General features: G+C 42.6%; 1 protein-coding gene across 1 annotated transcript; it reads left to right on the forward strand.

Moving 5' to 3' along the window:
- Positions 1-12,892: 12,892 nt before the first annotated feature.
- On the forward strand, positions 12,893-14,637 carry LOC139288184 (diencephalon/mesencephalon homeobox protein 1-B-like). The gene is made up of 4 exons (XM_070909451.1): positions 12,893-13,046; positions 13,234-13,412; positions 13,616-14,057; positions 14,219-14,637. The coding sequence occupies exons 1-4, from the start codon at positions 12,893-12,895 to the stop codon at positions 14,635-14,637; spliced, it is 1,194 nt and encodes a 397-aa protein (XP_070765552.1).
- The last annotated feature ends 754 nt before the right edge of the window (positions 14,638-15,391 follow it).

The raw sequence follows: 15,391 nt of genomic DNA on the forward strand, positions 1-15,391 counted from the left end.
CCCTGCCAGCTGGGCAGGCTAAACACAACACACACAGGCGAGATTGTATGGACTACCACAGGGGGCTGGCTATCAATACATTATTCATATCCATCTGACGGGACACACTCTGAGGCGAGGCACACGCACACCCACCCACTCACACACACACACACACACACACACACACACACACACACACACACACACACACACACACACACACACACACATATATATTCAAATTCAGCCACTTTATCATATCAGTGGCAGGGCTGGGAAGTCATACATCCCTGTAGATGCTCTGGTCTTTTCCTGCACTGTCATCAGATTCCCCGGCTCTCCCCAGTGTGTTACCTCCTCATTCATATTCATGTAGAGTCAGATCTATGCCAAAGGGCTCCTCTGCAGAGTGGGGGTGTGCGGCAGGACCCCAAGGCAAGGAAAACACACTTAAAACTCACACACACATAAACGCAGTCAATCTCAGCATGATGTGCACTGTACTAATTTATTAAGAGGGAAAATGTGACAAATGTGTTTGATTTTGCAGAGCTGTATTTAAAAAAGAGCCTCTTTTTAATGCAAACACATATTTGCATGAAGAGAGGAAAACGAAACCTTGCAAATTAACCGTTTCCCATCCTGCAGAATCAGGCTCACAGTAAAGTCTTTTCCTCCAGCACCTCCACCAGTTTTCTAGAGGCCACGTTCCAGCTCAGTGGGCAGCTAATCAGCGCTCATTAGGAACAGATAAATACATACTGATATCCATCGGCACTGGCTCTCTTTAACAGGCTCTCGCTGGCCCCCCTGCTGCTGCTGTGTGGCGAAGGGATTATCTAATGAGAAGACTGATGAGACAGCTCTCACTCCCTGGTTCCTCCAGCCAGCCGCCATCTGACAGGCAGGACAGCCTGACTCTTTACATGGCCAGTTGGACCCAGCAAGACTCCTTTTTATTCTTAAGGCCTCCCTTTCTCCCTCCCTGTCTCTGATGCTAAAGGAGGTTTGTGGGTGTAGAGAGTGGAGTTTTTTCATTTCAGGATTAAGACTGATACAAATGTTAGCCAGCCAAACTGCTCACCTGAACTACTTCTTTTACCTCGACATTGCAATAAGTGTTCTTTCATTCGTCCCTGATTGGTGGGATCTACGTGAGCAGGTATCCAGGTTAAGTGGCCAACCACAGCGTCCCTGCAGAGAGCTGGATGCCTTCAGGCCATCTCACACAGTCATTTCTTAAGCACTTATTTTCACACTGGCTGGCATTCTCTGCAGAGGCTCCCACCACACTGTAATTAGAGCCAAATGGCTGGGAGCAGACCTGCTGATCTGCAGGTGTAACCCAATAAAATATGATATCAACTTTGCTGCCCATTGTTATCACACAATAATTAAGGTAACACTTCTGAGTTACACCAAGTGTTACACAGACACTAAACATACATCTGCCTGCAACAAACGTTCTGGACAATTCAGCACAAGAAATTCTATCTTCTATCTTCCATTTTAAGTTGATTTACTAAAATGTAAAAATGTTTAAGATTATGTTGACTGCATGAACTATTAAAGGAATAGTTTGACATTTTGGGAAATTAGCTTATTTGCTTTGTTGCCTAGAGTTAGATGAGAAGATTGATACCACTTGGTCTAAATATGAAGCTAGAGCGAGGAGGCTTAGCTTAGCTTAGCACAAAGACTGAAAGCAGGGGGAAACAGCTAGCCTGGCTCTGTCGTAAGGGAACAAAACCTTCCAGCACATCTAAAGCTCACTAATTAACACATTATATAATTTAATTTGTACAAAAACAAAGCTTAAAACCGTAAAGTAGTGGTTCTACGGGAGATTATGTGCAGCACTTTGTCTTTTGCAGTAACTTCCAAAAGTCACCATTTACCAGAATATTAAGATTTTAACTATTTAAGATGCAAAAATGCAGTTTTCTCGCTCTCTTTTTTGTTGTTTTATTATTTGAAATTATTATTTCTCATCCACAAGTCACACAATTTGGACCATTGGCTCTTCTTGCTGCATTGGCTCCTGTTTAAATGGTCATGTTGGGGTTGTGTCCCTTTAGGCAGCGGTCAGTCAGGGTTAATGCTGGATGTGGCTCTGCCCTGACGGCCAGCCAAAGCCTCTCTAAAAAGGCTTTTCGCAGAACAAGGCATAAAACCAGATTATGAAACAACAATAAATCACTCCCTTATGCTCATTTCATAAAACATGGTATAATAGAGCTTATGGGGAACGAGCTTGACTTAACAGGTCCTGTGAGCTGTGCTTTCGCTGAGATGCAGAGTGAAGAGATGGTAATGGATAAATGGAAGTTTAACCGTCAGTAAACAAGAATCAGTGCATGTTTATGCTGCTAACCCAACCACGCATGTGTGCACACACTTGGAGACACAGTTGCGTTTGAATTCATTGCTGCTCATTTATCAGATATTAGGCAGAAAAAGCAGCAAAGGTGTTTGAAACAGAGCTTCAGTTCAGCGGCCTTTATTCTGATGAGAGACTAAAGAGGAGCGCAACTCAACAGTGACTTAAGCTCAACAGATGAGCCTCAATTCTCTAAATGTTTGAATCCAGATGACCCACAGATGCTTTAAAGCAGATTTAACAACAATAGCCAGATGTTGGATGTTGAGAGGTAGCTAGTGTAGAGGGGAGCGGTTATCACACCGGCTGAGTCTTTTTCCCGTCCTTTTAATCGCGAAAAGACTTAGAGCTGTTTCTAAGTGCTTCCAAATCAGATAAAACAGACAGAGAAAATCAACTTCTCCATGTAAGTGTGTGCTGCTTTGTGAGGCTGATATGAACCAGAGAGGATTACTCCAAGATGGGAGGCTGGCTTTGGAAGGACTATGAAGATGGGAATATAGACTTTCCTACTTTATAGGATCATGACGATCAAATAGTGGATGGAAACCACTCATGTGTGCCATGCAAAGATTCTTAAAGGGGAATACTGCTGAATTTCACAGTTTAATACTTTTAATACTTCTTAATACTACAGTTGTTTGACTCTTGTTAGTTTTGTGTGTTTTTTTTGCTACTGTTTAACCCTCTGTAGCCCAAAGCACAATCGATTGCAAAAGACAAAATGGTGACTGCAGCAGTCTACATTTCTATTTCAGAAGTGAAGTCCATCCTGCGGGCTATAAAGTGTGGCTTTCAAAGTTCAAATAAACGTATGAGTTTGTGCTATAAAAGCAAGTTCCAATTCACTGGCACTGAAACATTTCAGTGATGTAAACTTGGGAGATACTGTTTGATCAAGCCCGGGTCATGAGTTCAATACATGTTAACTGTGAAAATGAGAGAACTTCCACCTTAAAAGGAAAAATCCAACATTTTCGACAGTGTACGTTGCATTTCTGGGCCTGTTGCTTGTGGTGATTTTTTCTTGTTCTAGCAGGGAACTTTGCACGTGCTGATCAGTGTGAACATTCTTTGGCTTTCGAAATGTTGAAAATTGTAATTGGGTTGGCATTACGCTTCTCTCACAACACATTTGCTGTTGCAAATGAATAGTATAGTAGTTAATAGTTAATAGTAGTAATAGGAGACAGGGTTGCAACCTGAGAAACGCTGACAACATTGTAACATATTCCCTGTGCAACAGTCACTGTTGATACTAAATAAGATTTCAACTATGTAAAATATCAGTGGAAATATTGGGCTCTGGTGTTGGTCTCCCTGTTGAAGTTCAATCTTCAACATCTTTCTTGTACTGATGCCAAACAGAGAGAAATCCAATTACTCCACTGAGAGAAGACTCAATAGACCAGAATGCTTTGCAGGTACAGCTGGCATCTTGGAAGTAGTGTTATCTGACACACTTTCTATTGGAATTTTTGTTCTTAAATAAGTAAGTATAATATAGTATAAATATAAGTAAATGTAGTACAAATACTTAAAGCAACAGCTGACACTTTGGCAAATATTCTTATTCTCTATCTTGCTGAAAGTTAGAAGACCCCTCTACTCTCATGTTTGCCAGCAGCCGGTTAGCTTAGCACAGAGACTGGGAACAAGGGGAAACAGTTGAAACTAGATATGGCGTGTTAATCAGTGAGCTTTAGAGGTGCTGGTAAGCAGATGTTGTTACCTCTGGACAGAGCCAGGCTAGCTGTTTCCATTTCCAGTCTTTGTGCTAAACTAAGCTAACCAGTAGCTGGCTGTAGCCAAAATAAGCAATAGAATGCACTTAGCACCACAAACTGAAGGTACAGTAAGTACGAGAGAATCCAAAATCTTATTTCTCATTAGCATGTAGCAGCTCAGAGTTTGTTTATTGTTTTTTGTGAACACATAAAGCAACACTAAAAGGACTTACAGCCATGAACAGAGGAAAGAAAACCAGTCAGATGAGTCTACTGTAGGTTACTAAGGGTCCCAGTCCCAGCCCTTTCCCTGGGTGATAGTTAATTACCCTGGATAAATCCATTGGCAATTTGTCAGGCTGTTCCAGTATGCCCCCCACCGAAACCCAACCACTTCCCTCCACTCTTCTTCCTCGTTCTAAGCTCATGTAATGAATCACTAATCACTCGGTCCCTGACGAGCATCCCCGGCCTATTATCTCTTAATTACCCCATTCAGGGGGCATCAACACAGGCTGGCAGGGGGCGTGCTGTCAAACCAAATATAAGAAATACGATTCTAATCAAATCAGTTCATGCTCCATCATGTATATTAAATTTCAAAAGCCTGAACTTTGTTGTGTGTGGATGAGGACAGTGTATTTACTGTCAGGTGGTGAATTATGTATGTCACCATGTTTCTGTTCTTATACCTGAGAGGGCGAGCGAGACACTGAAAGCCCCCAGGCTGTGGTGGTTTATGTACATAGAGCCAGAACGAACTGGCTTGTTCTCAATCTCTGCTCGGCTCCCTGACCGCCCAGCTCCAAATGGTCCTCTTGTGGAGCATTTGGACTGTGGCAGAAAATGTAGCCTCTAACTCAGAGTCATTTGCAGATGCGACACTTGGGACTCGAAGCGAGTTGCCACAGAGCAAAGATAGAAATTGGAATTGGCAGCAGACATGAAATGGGGTCAGGGGATTTGTCCCTGAAACACACACACATACACAGCACATAGAGCACATGTGCGTTACAGGGTCTTCTAATTTACAAGGGGGGTCTATTCAAACAATGGTATCAAAGATGAACTGCAGCTTACAGAGTCTCAGAAACAGACTTAGAATAAAAACCCTAATTTGTAGCTGTCATTCAGTGTCTTTTGAAGAATTCCCACACATGAAATTAAACGGTTTCTTGCTGACTTGAGTCTTCTTGAAAGTGAATGTGGTTTGGACACAGGTCGGGGTCAGCCGGCCGGTGCGATGGAGCAGATTGTCTAAGCGGTGTGTGAGGCGAGAAAGAGAAATTCCCATACTCCCTTTTCCCTGTCTGAGAAAAGAGCAAAGAATAGGTTCAAGATCACACAGTTGTCGCTTGTTTACATCAACCGAGTAAACCAAGAGCATTTTTTAATAGTGTCCAAAACTGACAGGTGCCCCCTGCCAAGTCCTCTTAATAGTTAAGGTTTTTGAATTTAATCTCACTAATTTCGACATATCCCTCTAAGGATCTTAAAGCTTAACTTTAGAAAAGAAAAAAAGACCCTGTTCGGCCCTTTTTGGAATCCTGGTGTCCGTTTTTTGTCAATCCTTTAGTGAAAGCCTGTCAAAAATGGTTAGCTTCTCCAGTGAAACTACTTCTTTGCATCTTAGCTCCCGGTCTTGCCCTGTGTCTGCACAATTTCTTTCTATCCTCTTGTTTCTCTCCTTTTGTTTAGATAAAGCGAGGGATTAGGAAAGATTTGCCCCCATAAAGTAGTGGTTTGATGGGCTTTTATCCCACCATGTTGCTAAAGCTGTGTAGCCCCTGGATTAGGCCCTGACAATAGGAACCCTTGTGCTGGGCCGCAGCCTGAGGGGCACAACCAAAGACCGGCTCTGAGAAAGAGGGAGGAAACAAACCTGCCAACCTCGATATGTCAAGTCTGCCAGAGAAACCGTTCAGAGGAGCGGCCCTGGCTGCAGCATGGTGTGCGACAGGATCGTGCAAGGATAAACAATAGTGAAAGTGAACAACTTGTGGTCAGCCTCACATGTAGAGAATTACTGTGTCTCTGTTCCAATTATTATAATCTTTAAATACCAATTTCTCCCAAAGTACTTAATATGAAAAGTTTTGAATGCATGTTAAAAAGCAATTGTACACATCAAAGTCTGTTTACAGGTCTTTGGGAGTACTACTGCACATGTGAACAAAAAGTAATTTAAAGCCTTTTGTGGCTCCAGAGGGAGCTGCATGAAGTCTGATCAATGTCTTCAAGTGATGTCACTTGAGGCAGCATCGGTTGGTGTTGAAGACTACAAGTTTAAAAATGAATGAACAAATCTGGGGGTGTGGAGTTAGACAGAAGTGAGCTTACCAGACCTCTGTAACCTCATGGATACATTAGCTGCCACTAGGATAACACACCTGCATCTTTCAGCTCATTGTTTTGGTTTTCCGGCCCCAAACTTAACTGTTTTGGTTCACTCTCAACGTTCTCATTGGTGTTGTTTTCAGCAGCAGCAGCTGTTGTTGGCGAAAGATTTCTATTGTATACAATAGTTCATCAAACTGAAGACAGACAAAGTTAGCGACTTGCTGATGAACATAGTGAAGCATTTAGCAGCGGAAGAGCCAGACACACAACTCCAAATGAATGCTAATGTTGCTCCATGTCTGCTGGATGTGTGAATTGGCAATTGTTTGCTAACATGTTATTGTGTTTACAGTTTATACTGTTGCTGTACTACAATACTTTTAACTTGTTTTTGTCAACCATGTGAATGTAAGAGGAGGAGAGGAGTGTGCATTTAGATGTTTATAAGAGACTGTGTGATCACATCCTTTGACACAATGATAACTGATATCTGAGTACAGAAAAGAAGGAGGCTGTGAAGCCAGAGATGTGTCCATTTAAATCAGGTATGAGGAAAGTCTTAAAGGTGAATGCCCAGCTAATACACAGCCGGAGGATTGCTAATGGCAAGTTGCTTTGTTACTCCAGTCACACAAGTCCCAAGGAAGCAGTCAATTCTAAACCATACATCAAAATGATTAATTTCACCCAAATGAGCACAAGCTAACCTTGACTAAGAGCATGTGCAGGCCAGAGCAGCTGGATTGAAAGCTAATATATTCATGAAGTTAAAGGAAACCTAATGATAAAAGTTAATGGGCTCTGAAGGCTGAAGGCATCAACTTTCTCCTCGATTTGATGTAAAATGCCACTTGGAAATATAGGGAGCCATTTGAGGGGTAAAATTACAAACGTTCATGCGTTATAAACCTGATTAAAAACTGAACATGATTTATAAATCTCTGCAGCTTCCTCAGCTGAGCTTTGATTCAGGCTGCCAAAGTCCTGATGCAGGGATAAAGTTTTGATATTCAGAAAGCAGGCGGGAGGATGATTGAGAGCAAAGACGATAACTCAGATCTGAGGAGAGGCTTTAACACGATAAAGCTTGAATGCAGCCAGAGTGCAGAGAACAATGAGAGCGGCGATGAAATCCACAGAAATCTGAGATGAATTTGGGGTTTAGAAAGTTAGCCTGGAGCGAGCGGTGCTGAGATCCTGAAGGTGATCAGGATGAGCAGCGGTGTGAAAATGGTAAATAAAGAGAGAGGTAAACTACAGCCTGCGATCAGGATAATCATCATGATTAGGTCTCAAAGCCACCAATGCTGTTCTGCAAAATAAAACATCTAGAGTCAAAAGAACTGCAACGATTAGTCGATAAATCAATTAACAGAAAATGGATCTGCAACTATTTTGATTAAAGATTAATAATTTATGTAATTTTTCAAGCAAAAATACTAAAACATTGCTGGTTGCAGCTTCTCCAGTGTGAGGACTTACTGCTTTTCTCAGTTTTATAACATTGCAAATTGATTATCTTTGGGTTTTGGACTGTTGGTCTGACAAAACGAGACATCACCGTCTCCATCACCAGGAGCTCCAGGAAATTTTGGTGCATTTTTTTTTCATATAATCTGACATTTTAGAGTCCAAACGATTAATAAACAAAATTATACACAGGTAAATTTCATAAAGATTATGTACACATTATATACAATTGTTATATTGTATTGCCAATATTTATGCAACATAATGTATAATACACAGGTTCAAATCAAACTTTTGTCAGGATAAATATAAAACTTTTCCTTTGTAAAGCTGAATACACAAATCCTAGTCCAGAAAAATATGCTTAAAAATGTCTAGATTTTTCCTAAAATTACCTTTTAATATCCTAGATAATAATAGCATATATTTATAAAGTCACTCTGGAGAGTTATGTCATGTTATCCACATAAACTCCAGAGTGTGAGATAACAAATTATTCTAGATGTCTTCCTAATATATTCGCCAGTCTGAACATGTATATATGTAGGAAAAGCGTCCACAATATATTGTAAAAATTCAAAAGCTGTGTAAACTGAGTCAGTGTGAATCCGCTCCATCCCTGCAGGGTCAGGAGGGGCTGCTGCTCCACTGGCCTAATATCACTCTAATAGCAGGCCCTCTTGACACTTGCATTAAAGCCCTCAGCCACGCTGGACATTAGCCCGCATTAAGGTCCGTAAAAAAAAAAAAAAAAAAAAAAAGCTGATTTGAGGAAGAGCAGCTGAGAGGAATTCCTTCTCACTTTAATTGCTTTAGAAACGGTTCCCACAAAGAGACACTGGCCAGATTTACCTCCAGTTTAAGTTCTTATTTCCATCGGTTCACAAGTTAATCCGATTTTTTTCTCCTCTGGGGCCAAATGCTCTGCAGCTATACTGACACAAAAAGAAGAAAACATAAGGTCGGAATTAAAAAACTAACATTAGAAAAGCATTATTATTACTAATATAGATCGTTGTAATTCGCTCACTCCTCTGTTTCATTCAAAATAAAAGCATCCATTTACGCACTGAGGACCACTTGTTGCTTGAAAACGTCCAGTGAACTAATTCATTGAATGTGTTGCTCTCATATTTTGGATGTAAGAAACAGAAATTAAAACAGAAAAAAAAGCGGGAGGACAATCCTTGAACAGTATAAAGTGAACTTTGGGTGAACGCGTTAAGAGTATCACATCTTCCTCTCACGCAGGCTGTTGTCAGAGTCTAAAGTTCTGCAAATGAATGTGGCCAAAGATCAAATTGAGTTTAGGATTTTAACCCCCCCACCCCCCCCACCCTCCTCTGTCTCTCTCACTCTCTCGGAGAAAATTCAACAAAATATGCAAGCTTTACATTAAAAGGCTACTTTTCGCTGCCCTTAATTCCAGCCTAAACGGTTTTTCTTCGGGAGAAGAAATCTTTTCTAAAAACCTTGAAGAAGAGAGGGGCATTATTGTTTTAATCCTCTTACCAGCAGTCATTTTAAGACATTTTTTTGGAGGGTGAAATGGCGTCTTGTCTACCCAATCCTAACCTAAATCCCTCGGGGCCGGGGAGCTGCTGGAGGCAGCAGTGAAGCCCAGCCTGCATCTCTCCATCTCAGCTGCATTCCCACCAAACATGCAGTCACACCGAGGCAGGAGGAAAATAAAATTAAAGCACGGAATTAACCCGAGAGTCACCGAGCACAAGCCACTGCAAGAGAGCAGTATAGATCCATTCTCACTATTTGCACATCATTTAATTAAGACCTGTATTCTTTTTGGCACAATTTATGCATTTGAGTTCTCTTTTTAAAAGCCCATAATTCTTATAGACAGCAAATATTTACTTTGAGGAGGAGATTTTTTCAAATCTTTAGTTTCCTGACATTTGTAATGGTTGTTCAGGCCTAAAATCAATCCAAAAAGTATCTCAAAAATTGCCATTTTATGATTATGAATGTAGATAGAGCAATGGTTAACTACTGTGGTTAAAAGAAGGTAAACTGTACTTTGTAAAAAAATATATATATTTATGAAAGAAAAAAGATAAATGCAGTCTGCCCTTTGACCTTGGCTTTAGCTGCTCTGAGCAACACATTTCCAGGTAAACCCTGAGATATTAAAAATATCAAAGAAATAATAGTTAAGGCCAAGGCTGTTAATTAGGAACACATTAGAATACACCTGAGATGTGTTCACATCACTTTTAAAGTATGAAGAGAATTTGCTATTTAGGTGGAGCTTCTCCTTTAGCGTCAGTCTGCATCCTCAATAAACATAATCATTATTATCACCTCCAAAATAACATCAGTGAGCTTAATAACAATAATTAGAACACTAGCTGTCTAATTTTTTGTAAAATCCTGACATAGAAAATAAAAACAAATTAAAAAACTATAAAGTGTGTTTTTCTTCTTCCAAAACAAAAACAGCGACAGGAGAACAGTCGGCACCTCGGATGCAAAAAAAAATCATTTGTGGAGTGAGGAGTGCAGTGCAGGAGGAGGGCGGAGGGGCTGAGGTGGTGGAGGTGGTGGTGGTGGTGGTGGAGGAAAGCGACGTGATTGGCACAGAGAGGGAGCGTCTGAGCGCCCCGGTGACCCCACCCGGAGCGCTTTAAAGGCCGATAGATGGCAGCTCAGCATCCTCCCACAGCCACAGAGAGGCGAGCCGGAGGACGGAGCGGAGCGGCCGGGATATTCTCAGGATACCACGAATGAAATGAAAAAACGAACCACCGCCTGCGGATTTTAGAGAAGATTTGAGAGGAAAATATTCGGCTGCCGGTGGAGATATTTGGCTTCAGATCCACAGACAGAAGAGAGGTAAGAAGTTTGCTGAAGACGGACCATTGCAACGATCGTATTCCTGAATTAATTCTGTAGCCAAACGCGTCGTCTCATTTCAAAACTGTAAAATCTGCCTTGCGAGTTTTTTTAACTTTGATCGTGGAGTTTTGTTGTCTTCCAAACTCCATGAAGTCTTGGACAAAATCAGCATCAAAGGTGCAGCCCGTCGACCCTCCGAGGTCTCCCACAAAACCAGCAGTTTAACAACGCGAGAGTTTTGCTCAAGTTAATCGATTTAAAGTGTAACTGTTAAACGTCATCAGGTCTCAATAACACTGACAGTTAAACGGCTGTAAATTACACGGACTTTCGTGGCAAATGCACATTCTTATTGTTGTTTAATACGGGTTTAAGGGACTTCTTTTTATTGAACATTACAGGTTGTTCATTGACTTTAGGCTCATTGTAACCATTTATTTATTATGTCGTTTGCGTTTGTGAATGCTGCTGAATTGACGCCCTGCACACTGAGCTCCGGCCGCAAGGCAATCTCTAGTAAACGCTGTAGAACTCATAAATCCACGGCAATTAGCATAATTAGGCTTAAACCACAGCCCGAGGCTCTGTGACATTGTCCTGGAAGAACAGCGTTATGTTGAGTTTTTAAGCTGCAGATTTAAAAAATCGAACAGATTACATGAACCCAGCCAGAGGCTGATTTAGTAAAATAACTCAATGAAATAGTCGCATGGGAAAAAAATGTTATTGCATTAGTCACACGTTTTGATCACACAGCAACACAAGCGCGCGCACAGACAAGCTGGCCCATCTTTCACGTGTCAGGCCTGATGATAAACTCATAGCCTCGTGTAGTTGGAACCTATTTGCACCCACATTAGACAGGAGCCCGACGGGGGAGCCCGTGCTTATTTCACTGAAGACTCGTCACACATCTCCGTCAGCCTCCGGGCGCCTGAAACTGATCTGGGACCCGCCACAGATTGAAATAAACGGCCCCCCACTCGAGTCAAACTCTCTGGGAGCAAAGCAAATATGCTGTCAGTCCAGCCGGTAGAGACTCAACAGCGTTTCACTAAATAAATGTTTTCAATCAAAAACTCTTCAGACTGAAAATGTGACAGTAGATGTGAAAGAAGACCGCATCATGGTCAGAATTCATTTCATTGGTCTATTTTGTTTTGTGAAAAAATGTCAGTATCTTTTTTTTATTTTTTACCTGCCTGACCAGTAATTAATAATAATAATAATGCACAATAATAATGACAATTATTATTATTATGTGATACAGGTAGGGAGCTTTTATTCTCGTACATTTACACATCACAATTGTCAAACACTAACAAAACTTAGACTATTATAAACGATTGTTATCAGCACGGATTTAATGTTTCCTAATATGAGCATGTTAATAAAACAATAAAACAAACAAAATTGTTTTAATGCAAAAAAAGTGGACTAGCATATTACCACAAAATGATTTTACTTTTTAACTGTCGCAGTAGGCCTCTGCCACATGTTATGAGTGAATAAACTGCTAAGTGTAGGCTACATTGTGTTTGTCATGAATGGAACTGACAAATTATTTGAATCAGCTAAATGTTGAATGTTAAACCTATGTTCACTATCATTTCATAGCACAACGACATCTAAATCTAAAAAGGTGGATTCGTAAAACACATCATTTATTGTCTGAACGCTTTGATCAAATGGCAACTACAAAGGTTACTGTGCATTAAACGTTTGAAAACAAGACATTTTATTTTCTTCCCAAACGGTTTCAGTGCCGCTGATGTGGGCAAACCCTCCGTGGGAAGAAACACTGGTTCCTAAAATTGTTCCGTTTTGCTTAAATGCAACTGGACCTAACAACACAGAGACGCTGTCAGCTCCATTCTTCATCTCTTTGAAATCATTAGAAGTCATTCTTAGTTGTCTGCTCGATTATCCTTTGATAAAAAACGACGTTTTTCCTTCGGAGCAGCAGTCTTTATTAATGCTTGTGCTTCACCTGTTGACATTTCACTTCGTCAGGCTGCAACAAACCCTGAAATAAAAAGAAGTGAAGTTTTCGCTTTTCTATGAAAACGGACCGGTGTTGAGTAAAGAGGCCTGACTCTCACAGCAGCTCGTCCTCCTCTCTGCAGACAGCTCGCCGGCCATGCAGCACTACGGGGTGAACGGCTACTCGCTCCACGCCATGAATTCACTGAGCGCCATGTACAACCTTCACCAGCAGGCGGCGCAACAGGCCCAGCACGCGCCTGACTACAGGCCCTCGGTGCATGCCCTCACTCTGGCAGAGAGACTGGCTGGTAAGAATCAGTTGCTCATTTTGTTGTTTCACTTTCATCCAATGTCTTTCAAGATCTTTGCATCTTTTACAAGCAACAAGCGGTTATTTCAGCTGCGCATTGATCTCTGGGTGCTTAAATGCCCTTTGACCCTTCCTTTAATTAAACTGGTCGTGTTTCTTGTTTCTCAACGGCTGCACATTTCAAGACATTATCCTTGAGGCCCGGTATGGCTCCCAGCACCGAAAGCAGCGGCGCAGTCGGACAGCCTTCACCGCCCAGCAGCTGGAGGCCCTGGAGAAAACTTTCCAGAAGACCCACTACCCTGATGTGGTGATGCGTGAACGTCTGGCCATGTGCACCAACCTGCCTGAGGCACGCGTTCAGGTAAAAAGCCCTCAGAGTGCATTTATCCTCTGTACCTGCTGTTTGCCTGTTGCACTCTAAAGTAAAGGCAGTAAATTCAAGGCTAAGAGGTGAACTCTTTTGAAGTTAAAAGTGATAGACAAGGCAGTCACATGCTGTGGCTTAAACTTGTCTACTGTTAAGTTTGACCCAAGCATTGATCTGTCCATCCACCCATTTGCCAGGTCTGGTTCAAGAACCGCCGGGCCAAGTTCCGTAAGAAGCAGCGCAGCCTGCAGAAGGAGCAGCTCCAGAAACAGAAGGAGGCGTCCGGAGCTGCAGAGGGCTCCACGGACGACTCCAAGACGGACCTCACCAACACCAACGCCACCACCCTGGTTTCTGAGGCCCGCACTCCTCCCCCTCCCTCCTCCTCCTCATCCTGTCACTCAGAGACAGAGAGGCTGGCAGCCGCACAGCCCCAGCCTGGAGAGATGAGTGTGGAAGTCAACGTCACCTCCCCCGAGCCGTCGGACAGCGAGTCAGCAGCAGAAGATAACGCTGACAGAGAGGAGGACGAAATGAGAGGGGAGACGAGGGTGAAGATGAGGGAGGAGACACAAGGGGAGGGGGGAGCGCAGCCAGGGAGCAGCTCCCCATCCTGCAAACGGCTGAGCCCCACATCAGGTATAAATATACTTTTCCATTTATATTCCCTGATTATTTGTTTTTATTTTTATCTAATCACATTCATGTGCAAGATGTTTTACTGATTTGGTATCTAAATGCTAAACAAATAAATGTGTGGAAACATACTGAAGTCCTCCTCCTCTCTCCCTGTCTCTCAGACTCTCCCCTGTGCTCCCCCAACCTGCCTTCCTCCAGCAGCGCGAGCAGCGGTTTGGCGCAAAGCAACTCCTACGCTTCGTCTCCTCTCAGCCTCTTCAGGCTGCAGGAGCAGTTTCGGCAGCACATGGCTGCCACCAACAACCTGGTGCACTACCCGCCCTTCGACATGAGCACGCCGTCCTCTCTGCCCTACCTGGGCATGAACGTCAACATGCCGTCCACACTGGGCTCGCTGCCCTGCCAGTCCTACTACCAGACCCTGTCACAGGCTCAGCAGGTATGGAACAGCCCTCTGCTGCAACCAGCCCCAGGCAGCCTCCCTGGAAGCCTCAACAGCAAGACCACCAGTATCGAGAACCTCCGTCTGAGGGCCAAGCAGCATGCAGCCTCACTGGGATTGGACACGCTCCCCAACTGAAGCTCGGACGGCTCAGTCTGTGTTCGCCCTCTAGTCAGGGCCATACCTATGAATTATGGGCCCTGTGCACAGGATGCGACTTTGGGCCCCCCTTCACTTTCCTCTTGACCTCTCACTACTGTCAGCAACTATGTGTTTCCAAACAAAACTCAAGACACAACCACAAACACATTTCATAAGTCCTCTGTTCAAAATCTGTCCAAATTTCAGATTTGTGCTTGTTTCATGTAATTTAAACTGAACAACTGCTGAGAATGTTTTGTTTGCAGCTTTCTAGATTTCAAATAAACCCAATTTCAAAACCAGAGCAGTATGACACACAGTCGAAACATATTTTTCAGGCACATATCATGACTACAAAATGTGTTTTAGATCAGGCACTTCGGGGCCCCTCACCTCATCGTCATCATCATATGGGCATGCAGCTCACTGCTGGGAGCACACACACCAGAACACAAAGACCATCTTTGCCGGACAGACTTAACAGAAAATAAGATTATAACAAGAACTCAGTGGACTTAATGAAAAAAATCCCACCTGGACTGCAGTTGTGACTGAGCAATACTTTTTGCCGCCTGTGGATCTTTGCTTGTATTCGACTCCTCCTGGCATAAGCCAGCAACTTTACTAATCCTAGCTGCTCACTGTGATTTCAGCCTCCTCTGTGAAGTCAGGGCAGAAAGTCTTCAGAAAGAAAGAACTTCAGAGCTGTCGGCCTCATTCCAGGACAGATATAAGATATTAAAATATTCTA

The sequence above is a fragment of the Enoplosus armatus genome, chromosome 7 (assembly GCF_043641665.1).
Source record: "Enoplosus armatus isolate fEnoArm2 chromosome 7, fEnoArm2.hap1, whole genome shotgun sequence".
Lineage (NCBI taxonomy): Eukaryota > Metazoa > Chordata > Actinopteri > Centrarchiformes > Enoplosidae > Enoplosus > Enoplosus armatus.